General features: G+C 40.8%; 1 protein-coding gene across 1 annotated transcript in view; it reads right to left on the reverse strand.

Moving 5' to 3' along the window:
* The window catches only part of LOC147620299 (uncharacterized), a 43,043-nt gene that overhangs the window by 13,301 nt on the left and 10,420 nt on the right, over positions 1-19,322 (reverse strand). The window contains exons 2-4 of the mRNA XM_086772616.1: positions 9,324-9,438; positions 8,879-9,230; positions 8,576-8,790 (exon numbers count right to left, since the gene is read on the reverse strand). Of these exons, the coding sequence (XP_086628742.1) occupies positions 8,576-8,790; positions 8,879-9,230; positions 9,324-9,438 (682 nt within the window). The remainder of the gene's footprint in view (positions 1-8,575; positions 8,791-8,878; positions 9,231-9,323; positions 9,439-19,322) is intronic.

A 19,322-nucleotide genomic window follows, 5' to 3' on the forward strand; every position in this document is an offset into this window, starting at 1 on the left:
CTTTATCTATGCAAGATGAAACCAGAAAGCCACTAATTTTGGTATCAAAGCTACATTCCTTGTGTTAATCTTTTTTTCTTGCTACTCAAATGATGGAATCTAAAGTGATGACAGCCTAGGAAGAGGAGTTGCACTAGGTATAAAAGAGGGAGGAAATCAAAACTACTAGATAAAAATCCCACCCCTTCTCTTATTTCTCTTAAATGAGCTAAAACATCATAATGGTCATCTTATCTAACCAAAAGATAAGGTATGGTAACATTCGTTAACAATATTTAAGTTTTTTATGTTTATAACTTTGAAGAGAGACAAGCTACTTCTAAATGAATTTGCTTCAAATGGGGACAATGAGATATAACACAGTCATAAATAAGCATGGCATCATGAGAAGAAAATTAGTCCACTTTGATGAGCATTCATCATAGTGTGGAACTCTTTATTGATAACAATGATGCACTTTTACATTTTTGCAGTAAGAGGCATCATTACTCTATAAGTGGGACATTGTCATTGCCTTTTACATGTCTCGCACTTATTCACAGTTTTTTTCAATAGTTTTGGTGTCCTTAAAAGGTAAATATTGCAGGTGTTGTATTGCATAGTGTGTGTGTTATGGGTGTACGCTAGAGAGTTTGATAAAGTTACCATCATCACCACTACTTATGCTTACACAAGTCTTGTCTTGGGAGGATCTTATTCGAAATCTTATTTCAAACTCTACTCTTTTACCATGCACATGTGCACCATGGAAAGTGGTAAAATCAACAAGGTGCCCACACCTCTTACGTATACAAAGCTTGTACTACAAGGCAGGATTTTGCATGGGAGATTAAAGATTACTATAACAAGTGTTAAGATATCAAGCTCAACTACTAGTGTTTCCCACATGGATATTGATGGCCTACCTGGGTGATAGCTTCTACACTTGTTATGGCATAGTTATAGTGCTAGCTCATGTAGTCAGGTTTACACTATAGACCGACCTTTGTAAGTTATAGTAGAAGAGATCTTCCATATAGTATATACTTGTATCTTTTTATGTTATGGTCGTAGAGAAGAGAATAAAAGAAAATTCGGCCATCATCTTGCTTGTGCGCTTGTCAACTCATTTGTGTATGTGTGTTTTCTTGCAAGGAGCTCAAGCTCATCCTCTCTCCCCCTCATCCTTCTCATGGTATCAGAATGCTTGTTTATGCAAAGAGCTCAAGAGGCAAGCAAGAGGAATCAATACATAGGTAAGGGTGATTCCATCTCTTTGATTTTGGAGCAACATCTTTGGGTAGTTGTGAAAGCTACAAGCAGACAAAGAAATCATTGTCTCAGATTGAGGCATCCTCTTGGGAGTTCCAAAATTACCCCTACCACTTCTAGTATTGCCAAAAAAACCACCCATTCACAAAGTGATCCTCATGAACCAATTATCCTAACAAATACCTCAAGGAGAGGAAGAGGGAATGGGAGGGGTGCTAACTATCTAAGACCACCACTAGAGGCCCATAGTCCCAAAGTCAAATCCTAATTCACAACATTCAAGACAGTGATAGTATCTACCCTGTATATATAGCTGCAATACAATAAAATAAGGGGAGGAAAATTGATGCCTTAGGATCTTTTATGCCACTAACGGTGCTATCACTGTAAAGGGACCTCACCGAGTGGCAAAGTGTCCCATTAAGAAGGCTTTGGCACAACCACACTGACTAGCCCACAACTACTAGTAACACTCTATATATGTTGTAGTATTGCCCATATTTACAAGGATTACTCATTGAGAGCATCATTTCCACGTGTAGCTCAAGAGCACAAACCAAGTACAAGTCTTAATTTGCTAAGCGTCAGGGATGAGATGTTGTTACAAACATTTCCTGTCAACGTCATGACTAGAATGCAAAATAGGAGCACCAAACAGGCTTTAGATTCCCAAAATCAGAGGGCACCAAAAACCGGCCCAAGGCCTACTAGCCAAAGTTTTGGAAAATGCTAAAGTTACTCCTAACACTAGAAGACCAAGTGACAATTCAAGAGGGATCAGGTGAAGATAAAGTTTCCAATAACTCTTCATCCTCTTCAGAGGAAGAATTGAATCCCCAGCCTACTAGACCTAGCAAAACTATTCCCATGAATAGACCCTAGCAACCCATCCAAGAAGCTGCCAGAATATCCCAATCCTATTGAGAAAAAAAGTAAGCTAGATGTGGCCCAAGAACTAGTAAGGGAAAATAGATGTTGAACCTCTAATAGTCCCCATAGTTTGTGAGGATGCCAATGCAGAGACAAGTTTTACCTTGCTTAAGGGAAGACCGGGGAAAGAACCAATCCATTCCACAACCTAAGAAAAATCAAAACAGGGATTAGGGAAGATGAGGATAAAAGCTTTAAGCCCATGGCATCCACAGTCTTCGGTTAATGACTAAAGAGTACCACACTTAAATGGGCCTATACACATTCCATACACCATTACCAGCCTTGAAATCTATGTAAATGATAATGGACAAACACCTAGAGACATAGCTAGACTCACTGCCTTCCTTTCCTTCTAAGTACATATTTTTATGTTGGCATATTTCTTCAAGGAAGCCCAAGCCTATGGAAGGACTTAAAGGATTGAATTGATGGAAAGTAAAAGGCAAGTATGGAGAAGGAACTGATTCAAGAATCCTCACATGAGTCAAATAATGAAGAACCCGCTAAGGAAGAGGCAGTTCACTAAGCCTTTCCAAAGGTATCAATGAATAAGCTAGGCTACTTTGAGAGTGATGACACAAATGCCATCCTCCCTTTAAAAAACAAGGAAAGCCAAGTCACTGTCATCCTGGATGGAGGGGCTAGAGTAAGCATCATTACCAAGCAGTGCTAGGAAAACAACCATCACTTGAATACTATCAACTTGATAGGCAAGCTCTTGCTAAATAGGGCCATAGTTTATAAAACCCATGGGACTACTGTAGAATCTATGAATTAAAACTTTTGGTCTAAGTTTTAACCACTCATTACCGTAATTTCTTTGATTGTATCCTTAGCATACCCTTCATGAGAGAGACTCAAATGGTCCACGATTGAAATACAGACCACATTTACATTTGGAAAAAAATGAAACCCTCAAAATAAGCTTATAAACATGGAAAACTCATCCTATGAGCGGTGGACCTTTTGCCAAAGACTCGATAACCACCAATAACACCACTGAGCTAAACATATGCCAAACTTGTCATAAAATGTTGATAAATGTGAGAGCTCCCAGTTTTCCTCACTTCTAGAGCCCAAAGAATCTGAGAATTGGATACATACTCTTGCAATGATGGACATCCTCCCAATGAGAATAGGCACAAGATATGCAACTGATGGTATGGAAATCCTTTCCATTGAGCAGCACTTTGCAGCAATATGTAATGTGCACCAAAATTTGAAGGCGATATCCACCATGACTGGGAGATGGTAGCTTGGGGCCTAAAATGATCAAAAAGGGATGACCTATATCTTTCCAGGGAGGAAATGAAGACCATTGGCTTTGACACACCAAAGCCATTTACTCCCATGTAGACTTGCCATTAGTAGGGCAAAAGGAGCTCAATCTTTATGAAGCACCAGTCAGGTTAATGGCCACAAAGAGAGATAAACCTATAGGATCAAATGAGTCTCTATAAAACTCTCTTGCTCCACAAGAAGGGAAAAAAGCAAAGCCTTAGTATAGGCTAAAAAAGAAGTTAATCACATCCTGCGAGAGAGTGCCTATGCTAAAGACCTTAGATAGGTGTGTGAGCATTTCAAAGCATATAATCCTAATGGGAAGCCTCAAACATCTTATGATGGAACCTCTGAGGTTAAGAAGGCCAACATAGCATGACCTAATGACAACGAGAATCCCAAACCTAGATACATTGGAAAGGTCCAAAAGAAGAAAAAGAGCTCATTTGCCTACTCTCACTAAATTTCAAGACTGCTTTTCTTGGAAGTATAGTGACATGAAGCCATACCCCCAAAGGTGGGGTCAAACACAACACTCCCATTGTAGAAGGATCACGGTTCCATAAAGGCATAGGGCATATAATCAAATACTCTATAATGGTCAAATGTAAAATTAACAAACTCATCGAAGATGGATTCATTTACAAGATAGAGCGCATGGAATGGCTATCCCCAATAGTGCCTAAGAAAAATGGAAAGATATTAGTTTATGTTAGCCTCAAAAAGGTTAATGCAGCCACGATGAAGGACCATTACCCGTTACCATTCTTCATTGAGCATGTGCTATGCCTATAGCTTTCTTGATGGGTTCTCAGGCTATAAGAAATAGACTCAAATGATTAACATAAATAAGATTACATTCACCATAGAATAGGGCACTTATGCATACAAAGTTATACCATTTGGCCTATCCAACACCCCAAGAACTTTCCAAAGGCTTATGTGCATAACAAACAAGGAATACCTTAGAGAGTTCCTTGAGGTTTTCATAGAGATAACCTTTGTATCAATTCCAAATGGAAAGCACATCTCAGGTGCCTGAGGAAGGTGCTACAAAGATTCAAATTATACTAAATGTACCTTAACCCACTTAAATGCCAATTTTGGGTGAGGCATAGAGTAATATTAGGCCACATTATTTCTAAACATGGCATCTCTACTATAGTAAGGTGAAGCTAAATCTTAAGCTTCCACCACCCACTAACTTTAAGGGTGTCCAACATTTCATGGGACATATCAGATACTATAGAATATTTATAATCTTGTGCATCGATATAGCAAGACCCTTGTATAGACTACTTGTCACCCTTGAGTGGATAGAAGAGTGTCAAAAATCCTATGACACTCTCACGAAAGCCTTGGGAACAAGAACATCAATCCTAAGATCTCCCAACTGGGATATTCTCTTCCATGTGCACATAGATGTCTTAGCTTTTGCAATTTGGTTGCATTTTTGCACCACCACCATAAAAAGGGAAATAATTCTCAATGGTCTATGTTGTAAAGAAATACCGCCATTATCTTTTGGCAAAAAACATTGTATTTTTTATAGACCATCAGGCGCTTCTCTACTTGGTAAATAAGCCTTGCACTATGGAAAGAATCACCCTACTAGACTTTGATTTCATGATTGATCGTGCAAAAATGGGCTCACATCATGTGCATGTTGATCACTTGTCATGCATTCTAAATGGAGAACCATCGCAAACATCTCATAAAGAGAATGCAAGGGAGAGAGAGAGAGAGAGAGAGAGAGAGAGAGAGAGAGAGAGAGTTTGAGTTCCTTACAAGAAAACACACATATAAGAGAGTGCAAGACACAAGAGAGAGATGGATGGCTGAATTTTCTTCTATCTTCTTCTCTTCTCTACAACCATATAACGAAAAGATAAGAGTACATACATAAAGAAAAAGTACTCTCCTACAATAACATGCAATGGTCGGTTTATAATGTGAACCCGACTATATGATCTAGTGCTATAACTATGTCATAACTCTAGTACTCCAAAGTGGTTGTGACAGTCTATCATCATCCCCACTGGCAGCATATCAACCATAATCCCACCAACTATGCAAGTGGCATAAGTGTGGAAGCTACAACCCAGGTGGGTCATCAATATCCATCGCACTAGTTGAGCTCGATATCTCAACACTTCCTCTCAAGCTCAACTCCACACACTTCACTCCAAGTAAGTTCCTAAACCTTTGGAGCTTCTTTATGCCCAATGCCTTCTTGAAGATGCCAACCACCTAATCATCTATGCTGACATATACCAGATCTACATCACCTGCGCAAACCTTCTTCCTCATAAATTGATAATGCACTTCAATGTGCTTTGTTCTATATTGGGTTACTGGCCCACCATATGCTACTCATGTTGTCACAATAAATGACAACTTACCTATCCATGAGTGTATTTCAACTAAATTTCAGAAACCATTTTTTAATCAGAATCCAACAAACAGAATTCAAAATCATATCAACCACATTTGAAATCATCATCTGGATAGCATTAATGCTTATAATTTCAAGTCTTAGATTTACTCGTATATACTGCCGGTAAAGAGCTACAGTTATACCCTCGATATATACGGGTAGTCATGATACTTGGAACTATAAGGTAAATGCCATCATGTCTAGGCCTTAAGCAAGTCAGGGTTCCATACTATTGCGGTACTTCCATCTGAAGACCCAATTACTAATTTATGAATTTTCAGATTGAATATCAAATTGTATGAATTATATCACACAATTACAACCTTTTTGTGCTTCTTGAAATTTTTTTGACATATTTGGCTTCTCAGTTGATCTTTATTAGCCAATTTGCTCTGATACCAACTGTGAGATTCCTGGCCCTACCACGCAATGGATTCGGGGTGCTAGCACGGAAGTAGCACTTCTTACGCGGGGCAGGGTCCCACACTCGAGGCCTCGCCCACGGATATTTGGACAAGAGACTAATCCGTCGGTTTTTCCAAAACCGAACCCGGAAAAACCCCGAGGGAAAAACTTCCTTTACCCGGAAAGCACGGGCGATTCCACCAGGATAACTTTTTACTCTAACGTAGTCAAGACCATTAATGATCAAGCTGATCCGACTGCACCTTTAAAGATACTCGGTCAGATCAAGGAAGAAACTTGCACTTGGATCATTGGGATCAATGCTTTTTTCCCCCATCAAGAGGCACAGCCGTTGATTCCTATCCATAGAACAATTACTATCCGAGATTTACTTCATCTATCGTAATAACAGAAATCGAGTCTCGATTTACGGATCCATCAGTCCAGCCTAACCCCATCCAGTCCCATGGGTTAGCCAACCGCCCAACCACTGTAGTGATGGGATCCAATTTAGAATTAGGTTTTGTCTCGGGTACCAGGGAAAAGAGTTCCTAGGCCCCCTAGCCGGAAGTTCATGCAAACATAAAACTAGTCACACCACTTACACACCCAATATGAAATTGCCTTTTTCTCAGCATCAGCTAACTTTAAAACAATCCTTTAATGAAACCATTATGTCACTGATGACAATCCTCAAAATCTCTGGTTGAATCCATATTTCTAATCATTCATTCATCGGTGTACGTATGGCATCATTGGCAACTAGAATGCTCACCACGGGTGCGTCTATTTAGCGAGCCAAGAGCAGTGAGCACAGAGCAGTGAGTAGAAATAAAGTCCTTGTGAAAGTGAGCAAGTAGGGGCATGGTATGATGTTAAGCGAGCATGTAATGTTAAAGAGAAGAGTGAAACCATAGTGCAACTCTATAATGAATAGAACAAAGAAGACTAAAAAAGTTTAAAAATGACTATTGCCAATAAAGCATTTTCAAATGAATGGTGCGGATATAAAAAATCACTACAAAACTCATACTACTTGGCTCGCTAAAAAGACATTGAATTGGTCATTGAGCTACTAATAGAAACAAACTATTGTTGCAACCACATGGAAACCACAGCGACCAGAGAGCATATAAATCAAGCCATTAAGATGCACACCAATTTCACTGACACAACAATATAATACTCTTTAGAAACCATAACCATAGGATTTAAAAAATTTATAATCCAAATAAAAATTGTCCAACAATCAGCTACATGCTATTGTAAAAAACATTCAGAAGCATAACATCCATCAAAACATTACTTCCATAGTCCCAAAAAAATGATTGTCTCAATTAAAAAAAAGACTATCTCTAATGGCATTTTGATGTAGACATGTGATCCTCATAACTGCAAGAGACACAAAGAAAAGAAAATAAGCTTTATCAATACAAAATTATTCTCTACTAACATATTTATCTTTTCAACATGCATACCTTTGCTGAGTATGGTTCTAACAGGTGATCATAGATCCGCTCATCCTTGTCTAACATTATGACATTACGATCCATAAATGCTGCCACTAGCCGAAGAGTTCCAGTGCCAGCAAACAAATCCAAAATCGTGTCCCCAGGACGACTGAAGACGGAGACGATGTATTTGCTAAGCCGCTCACCTCTCTGACAACCGCCCCGCCATGGTCTACCCTTTCTCTTCACCAGATCCTCCGATGGCACTCTTGAAAACGCACACAAACCATTAACCATATGCCATAAAGATCACCGAAAATCATTTTAAATTCTATCTTGATTTGAATGCATATACATACATGTCAAAGATAAGATCTTGCCCTACATCAAGATCATCACCTAGTGCCAAATCCCTTAGTTGATCCCCATGCATCACAAAGCTTGTAGCAGGAGATGTTGAGCGAACAAAAACAGCCAATATTAGACAAGTGACCTACAAGCAAAGACACATTGGTTGTTCATGCATTTTCACCTTAAATGGGACAAAGAAGATTTGCACAAATGACAGCCCCAAAGAGAACAACACCAATACCTGGGTAGTAATCATTTGCCCCATCTTCTTCCCAATAGGTGGAGTACACCTCACAACCTGTCTATGATAAATGCCAAACCCAACGCTCTGTGCAACCTGCTCAATGGTCACTCCTTCTTCCATAGTGTAAAGGCATGTAAAGAAGCCTCGATCCGAGAGACAAGAATCAACAACTTTAAAAGTAGAGTCATACATGCCATCCCCAATCTTATTCCAATATGGAACCTTGTTTGCAACACAACCTCCAATGATGATATTTGAGGGGAAGTCTGCAAATATCAACTCCACACAGTAATCGGACCCTCTACTCTTGACATTCCCTACTGTGCAAATAACATTCATGGCATCAAGCACTTGCTTTCCCAATGAGGATGCATCCTCCATGTTCACAAAAGTAGCTGCAAGGTCCTCAATACTGACATTGAAGGCATAAATGGTTCCTATAGACAGGTTTTTGACATTTAACACACATAGTCTTAAGTCAAAACAATCGGATCACGATAGAGATGAGGTAGGAAGCTCACATACCTGGAGCTTGCAATGTCTTGGTTATGATGTCAGTTGGTTGTATCCCACCTGCACTACTATTGGATGTCTGTTGTTGACTCTGCTCCTTATTTGCTTCCATTGCTCGATTCACCTCCAATGCACGATTCACTATTTCCCTCCCTAAATTCACTGGCAATGACTTACGAAAAGAAGCCGATGCAATCGATGTTGCATGTGATGTGGATGTGGCCTCATTATGATCAATTTGCTGGCTACGAAGCTCCAATATAGACTTATGTTGGCGATACAGATCAAGCTCCTCCTCAGGCACATGGTTTCTTTCAAGGTCCAACCACCACGGGCAGAAACGAGACTCTATGCTTGACATGGCCTGTTCAATGACAAACATGGGTAAACACAACTCACCCTCAATATGAACATGTTTCTCAATCATGGATTCAAAATGACAAATTCAATCACTTACTCTTCCAAGCTTCAAATCGGCATACATATAAGATTGATTGTCAACACAAAGCCACACACTAGCGAGAGGGGGTAAAATATCCAATTGGTGCTCCTCAATTTCAGAAAGCAACCATCTGCAAGCCGAAGCCGAAATGATAAAACAACACACAGAAAGAAGCATGCATGTTTTTTAACAAGGAATATCTGGGTTATGTTGTAGGAAAACCTATAAACGACTCGCCGTGCAGCACTTTGTAGGCTTGGTTGATGGTCAATATCATGGCTAAATTTTATGCCTCCTTCGTGCACTTTGAAAGCCCTTTTGAAGTACTTTCTTCTGCATAGAACAACAAAAGAGGTGAATCGGCTCTCACCTGGCAACCTGACTCGATCGGCAATATTGAGTACTAATAAACTTTAGAAGTGATATTTCGCAATCCAACACTTTTTTAAGGACAAACTTTTTTCTTTTTGTGCTATTGTTCTTTAGATGCACATGTTTGCTGGTCTCCTCTCTCGACTGTGTGAGCCGTTTCTCAACCAAGAAGACATCAAATGTGAGTTTTTTGAGCTTCTTGTATACTCAAAGTCTGCATAATATAGACAGTAGTAAGAGAGACAGTCTATGCAATGTGTTTGAGACAGCACCATATAGATAGCATGTTCTTACACTACTCTCTCCAAATTTCTGCCGCCGGGGGGATCCAAGGGGGGCCGGCCGGCGCCCCCGAAGCTTGAAACGAACTCAAAATCGTGATGATTTTTTCAATGCTCAGCAGCAAAACATCCTATTATTTTGTGCGCTGAGCGCACAAATTAATTCAAGAAAAATAGCATGAAGTAACGCCGCACATCTCATACTGTGTGTGGAGTGTGGCGGCAGCAAAACATCCTATTATTTTGTGCGCTGAGCGCACAAATTCATTCAAGAAAAATAGCAAGAAGTAACGCCGCACATCTCATACTACTGTGTGTGGAGTGTGGCGGCAGCAAAACATCCTATTATTTTGTGCGCTGAGCGCACAAATTCATTCAGGCAAAATAGCACAAATTCATGGATGATGATACCTTTCTGTGTCTCTTTGTTGGGGAGAAAGATTGGAGTGGGGAGAGGGCCCTGCGCATGAGATCAGCGTTTCTTTGCTGGGGAGACGTATGATGCTTCATGATCGCTTCTCTGCGTGTGTGTTCGAGGGAAGATGCTTCTGTGCAGAGGACGACTAAAAGCCTTAAGTAATTGCTTCATAAGAAGTAGCCGACTACTAAAAACCCTAAGTTAGGCACTGGACAAATTTTTTTATCCTAACACTAATGAATTTCAACACTAAAATTTAAGGGTTTGGTCAATATTTTTTCGATTTTTTTAAATCTATAGCACAGTTATGCTACGGCATCCAACTGGTAGAGTTTTTGAAATCTAACAGGAGATTATGAAAAAGCGCAAGAACTAACACAAAGCAAATATGTGTGTGTGTGTGTGTATGCGTGTGTGTGTGTATACATACACACACACACACAAACATATATACATATATACATGTACTCTTTTTGATACCCTTCATTATGACTGTTTTTGCAATAAATATTTTTATTTGCTTCTACCCATAGTCTTAAAATGAGCCTGGTAAAATTGTATTATGGCTAGTATATGCTATTGATTAGAGCAAGAACATCTAGTATTAAAAGATTTTTGGCTAATATTCAATGTAAATTCCTTAATTGTTGTTGTGATTGCATTATGCAGGGAGGCTCGTGTTTTCCTCCATTCTACAATGGGTGCATGCATCCGAGTCCCCTTCTCGAATGGCAAATGTCTTGTGTCAATCAACATGATCCGGGGGAAGCTTGGAACTATTGGTGGGATAAATGTGGAGGCCTTACTTGAAATTGGAGGAGAGTATGAGCCCATTTGTCCTTTACACTTGTATGCAGGGATTGGAGACGAGGCATATTTTATCCTGGAGCATTCATTGTCCTCTGTATATATTGCCAAATCAGAGAATTATTTTGAGACCCCAGAACAAGGCCCCTCAACTATATTTCCTCCCGGTTCTCGAAAGAGTACTCCAATGTAAGTGGCATTAACTTTGACTTTGACATTTTTTGTTTTGCATTGTGCATTGAATTAGAGAGCATTGTGCTTTGCAGTGACTTGGACACTGAAGAGATAGAAGAAATCAATGTCCAAGCACATGGGTCATTGCAAGAGGAGATAGAGGTCTCTCCTGTGGAAAAGTGCTTTCAACATTTGGAAGAGGAAGATGTTCAGTTTGATACTGCGGTCTCTTGCTTTCAAATAATCCGCATGTTACCTCCTACTGATGTCTTGCACACTTTAATCCATGATTGTGATTACAAAGGCAAGGTAAAAGAGCTTCCCAAGGTGTACCCAGAGTTCAGTACATATGAGCTTGAAGGTGGGAAAGGTATGGAAGGGATGGAGCAAAAATACGAGGGAAACATTTGGACAAAGCCACAAACGCAAACTAGGGCCAATAAAACTTTTGTTCTTAGGAAGAGCTTCTGCGGGGGAACCTTCCAGTGCATGAATGAGCACTGCTCCTTTAGGACACGTATGAATCAACCAAACAAACTCCATTGGAATGGGCAGCTGATAAAATCTCCAAAATATGGGAATTTAGCAATTGGGAGCTTCGGGAACCTTGAGTGTTTTTTCTGCAAGCATGTGCCAATGTGTCTTAAAGAATGTCCTGCTTGTGTCTATTATTTTATGCCAAAAGAATCAATGCACAGCAGACTATTTATTCATTATGGCAAACATACACACATGGTTTCCAAGGGAATGTGCCGAGCATCGATACGAAATATCAAGGCCTTTGTAGCACGTGCAGTGGGCATCGACCACAACGCTGGGCCCAGAAAGGTACAAATGATTGTGGCAAGGGAGGTGGTTCTAAGAGCATTCACTGATGATGACAAGGCACAGGGAGAATTCATGACAGAGAGGGAGCTACAGGAGATGTCGCAAGAGTTGCAAAGTTTGATAAATGTCAAAAAGTACGTAGGAAGTGCAATTTAGCAAAGAATAGTATGCAATTATCATCTTTAATACACTAAGTATGCTTTATGAATGCAGGGTGAAGCAGATGGTAATGCAAACACGAAAAACAACACGGCCTCTGGGTGAAGGATATGAAGCCATTCTTAATCTAAAAAGAACATGCCATTTTGAGTTCCTCCATGGTTCTCAATTTCCATTGCAAGCCACCACTACTACTGAGCGTTGCTTTATCTTTAAGATGTCTACTACTGGACCTGGTTCTGGGATTGACATTGTTCGGCGAATGGACAAGGATGGTAATGGGGATCTTAATCAAGCATGGGTCTGCTTTGATCATGTGCATCGAGTGGATACTGGTGGATGGCATACAATGGGAGCACATGTTTATGACCACATGTAAGCTACAAGCGGTAGAGAGCATTGCTTAATTTGTGTCTTTAATATAACTCTGTTTCCATTTGTGGCATGCAGGATTGGTGAGCTATTGACAATAGCAACTTGTGAATTTAGAGAAGAGGATGAGGATGCTCAAGTCATGTTTTGGGAAAATATGAATTTGGTAATGGTGGAGCACACAGGGAAGGTAGCAAATTTTTTTGGGTTGATGGCGGATGAGGCTGGCGCTAACTGGAATGCAGTGAGACGTGTCTTCAACGACGGAAAGGAGATGATTGAAAGGGAAAGGTCGTGTTTATGGCATTGGGAAGACAACCTTCGTGTCCACACACAGAGGTACATCTATAGCCCACATCAAGAAAAGCACAGGGAGATGTGTGAGAAGTGGAGGACTGCCCCAAACAAAGAAAGTGCCCTTCAGCAATTTCGCAGGATACGAGCATGGTGGGCAACTGGGAAGGCAGCTGATAGAAACATCCCTAAGCTTCTTAGCTGGTTAAGTTGGTGGCACTATAGGGTTAGTCGATGGGGTCATTTCATTTTAAAGGTAATGTTTGTAAGAGATTATTCATTGTATTATTGTGTGCCTCCTGCATTGTTTTTAATCAATTTCTACCACTCTTGTAGGATGGAGAGCCTATTGTCAATGCTCTTGTCCCAAGGACAAATATGTCAGAGACCAAGCATGCAAGTTGGTTGGCAGGGGAGGGGTATAGGCAAAAGATTAGTCTTTATGATGCTTGTGTGACAGATCTAATCAATGCTTACTTCCAATGTGCCAGACAACTGGCTTTCTTGGAAGGAAAATACACAGGTTGTGGGCCTACATTGGAGCTTTTGGTTGAGAGAGCTCTTTCTCGACAGAAAGCAAGTCCATCCCCAATAGCTACCTCACGAGCAGTGGATGATGCAGTGGCGGGGACCCCTATGTTTTCAAATAGGGTAAAATTCAAGGGTGAGAATAAAACTATTCGAGCCAAAAGGCCACTACACGACTCGACAGAAGAAAACTTTGGCAACTCTAGCCATAGGCCTGAGTTTAACTATGTGACAAGAGAGAGGTTAGAGCCTGCAATAGAGGTCGATGAGCAACGCAAAGTTTTAGAGAGCCTTGAAAGTGATGTGCATGATACAAAGTGGGCCTTGCGGAGGATACCAACAGTGAATCGAGTTGAGTGCAACCACTGGGCATCGGGGAAAAAGTGTAGCTCAAGGTTGCGAGGGGGTGATGTCAGTCCTTGTTTTTGGAGTGATTGTCAACTATCCTCCTGGAAAAAGGAGAAGTATTGCTATTTTTGTAATACAGATGTTAGGCACACTTGGAAAATTACAAAGACAATATTACATCCACCAGAGAATGTCCCTTGTGTTTGGCCCATTGCTAAAGGTACCAAGTTACAAGTGAAAGAAGCCTGCAAGCTTATTAGAGCAGGATATGACATTGGTATTCCTCTTGAGTTTTTTCTAGAAAAGGAGCTTGCAAAAGGCACTAGCGAGACAAACAAGGAGGTGAAACAATTTCCATATCGACGAGGAATTTCAAAGGCTGCATTTGGTCAAATCACTGCGGCCTTAGATATGCATGCAGAAGTTGTAGGCAGCCATATACATATAGAAGGGGTAAAGGAAACATTTAGTATTAATCCATTGACCAATGGGAGCCAAGACACACCTCTGATAGAGGTCACTATTCAGAAGAATCCAATGTGTTCATGTGTGGAGTTCAGAGATAGAGTGGCCAAGAAAAGACCATATCTTGCATGCAAGCACATATACTTTGTGTTCTTAATGATTCTTGGACAGGATGTGAACAACAATATGCATATTCATCAAGTTTGTATTTCTGAGAGAATTGTAAAAGACATGCTAACTAAGTCTATTAGAAGTCATCCTCAACAGCTTTAGGAACCTGCAACCCACTTTAGTTGAAATATGTATGGGGGTCATGTCATACCAGCTGAACCGTAGTCCGAGTTTATTAGATATTGTTTTGGAAATGTTTTGGTTATTTTATAAATTTTCCTGTCTATTGTCTTTTGTTTGCTAATGGCTCTCCAACATTGTGAATACTATAGATTCAACATCTTTTTAGCGAGCCAAGCAATATGGGTTTAATAGTGATTTTTTGTATCTGCACCATTGGTTCGAAAAAAAATTTATTGCAATGGTCATTTTAGAACATTTCATGTCTTCTTTGTTTGATTGCTACAGAATTGCACTGTGGTTCCACTCTTCTCTTTAACATTTCATGCTCGCTTAACATCATACCATGCCCCTACCTGCTCACTTTCACAAGAACATGAGCTCTACTCATTGCTTTGTGCTCGCTGCTCTTGGCTCGCTTTTTGACCATCCCCGCTCACCACTTGTTCACTCAGGGGCCTTTTCAATAGTTCCTAGCTCATAGTACCCGGCAATATTTTCACATATAAAAATCAAGATGCAATCCTTGTTGAAGATCGGCAAGAACAATCAACAGATCCATATAAGAGAACCATGGACTCATCCGTTGAGGACCATGTTGCATGCAAATGAAGATCAATACAAGGATGCCGAGGATGCAACAAAAAAAGATACTTAGGGCTCTTGTAAAGAGTTCCACTTTGTAGATGTATGTGGGAGAGGGCTTCACAATAATCCCACATGGGAACTTTTGAGAGTTCTAGAATTTTTGTATAAAAGGTGGCTCATTTGAGAGCATGGACACATTGGGCAAACTCATGTTTGAGCTCTCTTGAGACTAGCTCTCCCTCTTCTTCCATAGAGGTGCAAGCTCTTCTCACTCCCATCAACATTGTTGTAAGTTCTATTCTTTTGTTAATTCAATGCAATGAGTGATGTTTGTCTCTCTTCTCTTGTCTATTCTCTAGTATGCATGTTTCTTTGTTGTTAGCTTCAAGGTTTGTGTGCATGCTAGGGAGTAAGATTTTGAGAATGAAGGATGCTTTGAGCTTGTGTATGCAATAGCTTAGCTTTCTTCTTGTTTGGATGTATGAAGGAGTGGGATGATGAGTGAATGAGTATGGCAAGATTGAGCTTGAGTGTGTGTTGAATCTATGTCAATAGTAGTAGTTTTCTTAGCATTCTCTCCATTAATTGGATAAGCTTTTGTGCACCGGTACGGGTTGAATCCCTAGCTCCGAAAGGGATGCAAATCCCATTGGATTGAGCTACGTGTGGATCGTACTACTCTTGCTACAAGTGAGAGAGTTATTCCGTCTCTCCAGACCAGCAAGGTCAATCAACCAGATCCATGCCCGGATTCAGAAAACAACTCTTACTCCTTGTTCCAATATCTTCCACGATGCACGTGTGGGTATCTTCCGCGACCCAGAGCCCGAGCACCGTATGGTCAGCACCCTCTAGGATCCTTCGCAGCAAAGGTGACCTAGCGCTTCACTCATAGGCTGCTTCCTTGGTCCCTCATCCACCGTACCAGAAGCTCACCATTTAAATCGAACCGAGGCTGGTCAAGACCTCGGTCGACCTTGCTACGCGAGACGTCCTCCATTGACTCTCCGTCAACAGTTGCAACTTTAACAGTTAGGTCTCTATGACCTTAATCCATAAGACGGTCAAAATGCTTCCCCAGCATTCTTGACATAAAACAGTAATTTACAAAGAGGTCACAAAATACAGTTTCTATATCGAACTCTCGTCTTTCCATATTATCCCTCCTCAGTCCACATTACTTATTCCACATTCCATTCATATGTGTACTCATTCTCATCCATTCACTCATATCGACAACACATTATTTCACATACACATTCACATTCATTATCCTACATACACATCCATGTTCGTACATCCACATCATACATCCAATCCCATATCCACATTCATACATACACATCCATACATCCACATCCACATTCATATCCATACATCCACATCTATATGGATACATCCATTTTCACATCCTCATTCATACATCCACATCCACATACATACATCCACATCCGTATCTACATCCATACATCCACATCCACATCCACATTCACATCCATACATCCACATCTACATGCATACATCCATTTTTACATCCTTATTCATACATCCACATCCACATACATACATCCACATCCGTATCTACATCCATACATCCACATCCACATCCATATTCACATCCATACATCCACATCTACATGCATACATCCATTTTCACATCCTCATTCATACATCCACATCCACATACATACATCCACATCCATATCTACATCCATACATCCACATCCATATCCACATTCACATCCATACATCCACATCTACATGCATACATCCACTTTCACATCCTCATTCATACATCCACATCCACATACATACATCCACATCCGTATCTACATCCATACATCCACATCCACATCCACATTCACATTCATACATCCACATCAACATGCATACATCCACATCCACATCCACATTCACATCCATACATCCATATCCTAACTCATCCCAGACTCATTCTTATCACATCTCATATAACTCTTAACTCATCCTATCATATCTCATATGCATCTTATCACATCCTAATATCTATTTATAGAATACAAGAGAATTCTTATATTGTTACCATATTATAGTAGTGATGTGTGTGAACACACTTAGGACCGCCGGGGCACTTTTTCCCTCACTAGGAGGTTTTTTCCCCCGTGCATTGTATATACGCCCATAATCTTCTAGGGCTTGTTAACTTTCATTTTTGGCACTCATAATACACTACTGTGTTGTGCTCAAGCTTCCTCATCTTCTTGAAGTTGTGTGTGCATTCCTGCAACCCTAATTCCAACAATTGGTATCAGAGCAGGCTTCCTCCTCCCGGGCAGCATCACCGGCACCTGCCGCTTCATCTCCTCCGATTGCGACGAGGTTTCACGAGCGTCTGCAGGTTAGTATATGCCGTGGGGGAGCCCGTAGGGCTAGTTCGTTTCAGAATTTTGATCTGAAGTCATTTCGCCCTCCGTTTTTGCATTCCAAGTACTGCGCAGGCAAAATCGTCCTACTGTGCAGATTTTCTGTCAAGATTAAAATCTGCAGGACAGGTGCCCATTCGTCTGTTTTGGGCTGTGCTACATAGCACAGGTCGATTTTATACAGGTTTACCTCTTACAGACAGCATTTACATCTAGTAGTACAGTCATTGGCCATGGCTGACAACAATGATGTATTCCGCATGTTGGCTGCTGAGGATAAGTTGGATGGCACCAACTATCCATTGTGGGCATATATGATGCGACATGTATTGGTAGCAAAGGGGTTATGGAACATTGTGCAGGGTATTGATGCACGTCCTATTGTGGCTGGGAATGCTGCAAATACATCAGAAACAGGTACTATTGATGATGGTGCAGGCACAAGTGCTGTAGCAGCTGTTCGAGAACCACCACTTTCAGCAGAGCAGATTCGTTGGGATGGTAGAGATGCGCAGGCTCATGCCTTGATTGCGCTGTCTGTCAAACGTACCATTATCCCACATATTCGCTCCTGCAGGACTTCTAAGGATGCTTGGGATGTACTTGCCACATTGTATCAGGCAAGAAATGAGGCTCGTGTTGCTTATCTCCGAAAACAGTTGGAGAGTGAGCATATGAACGAAGGTGATTCTATGGATAGCTTTTTGACAAAGATCAAGGATTTCAAAGAGCAGCTCATTTCTGCAGATGAAATCCTGTCAGACAGTTCACTTGTGCAGACTGTTTTGAATGGTCTACCAGATTCTTATCAAGGTTTTGCTTCCACTCTTCGCTTGATGATGAAAGGCAATCCCAATGCCTTATCATTTGAGGAGTTAGTTTCTGTTTTGCTGCAAGAAGACCAGTCAAGGCAAAATAGGAATATTATGCGTGTCGCAGATCAAGCTTTCGTTGTTAGTCAGAGAAGCGGGAAAGGTAAAGCTGGCTTTTCTTCTAGTAAGCAGAAATCTGCAAATGCTGCGCAACCAAAGAAGGAAGACAAAGATGAGAAGAAGGGTGACAAACAGAAGACATTTTGCAAGTACTGTAAGGGAAATGATCATGTCATCAAAGCGTGTCCTAAGCTGGCTGCGAAAGAGGCTAAGAAGAAAGAGGCTGGTATGGCTGTTGCAGATGCCTCTCCTGCTAACAATGAATCTGCTAATGTTGTGCTAGATACAGAATGGGCATTCAATGCGCAGTGCAGTTATGACCCATCTTTGCATGACACATGTATGTCTGCAGTAGATTCAGATGTATGGTACTTTGACAGTGGTGCCACTAAGCATATCACCTCGCAGCGCAGTTTATTCACTTTCCTTGAGTCTGCTCCCACAGGGAATACTGTCACTTGTGCCAATAACTCCTCTTATCCCGTTGAAGGAGTTGGACAGATTGTGCTGAATGTTGCAAATGGCAACACCTTTACACTTTTTGATGCATTGTATGTGCCAGGGATCAAAAAGAATCTGCTGTCAGTCTCCGCATTTGCCAAAACAGGTTTGGTTGTAAAATTTGTGGATGACAGATGTACTGTTCATGATCTCTCTTGTGGTGACATCATTGTAGCATCTGGTTCACTATGTCGAGGGCTGTATAAGCTCAATATGGATGGCAAATGTGTAGAGGATTCAGCATGTGCTATTAT

The sequence above is a fragment of the Cibotium barometz genome, chromosome 32, assembly GCF_041138505.1.
Source record: "Cibotium barometz isolate CiBa-2024 chromosome 32, ASM4113850v1, whole genome shotgun sequence".
Lineage (NCBI taxonomy): Eukaryota > Viridiplantae > Streptophyta > Polypodiopsida > Cyatheales > Cibotiaceae > Cibotium > Cibotium barometz.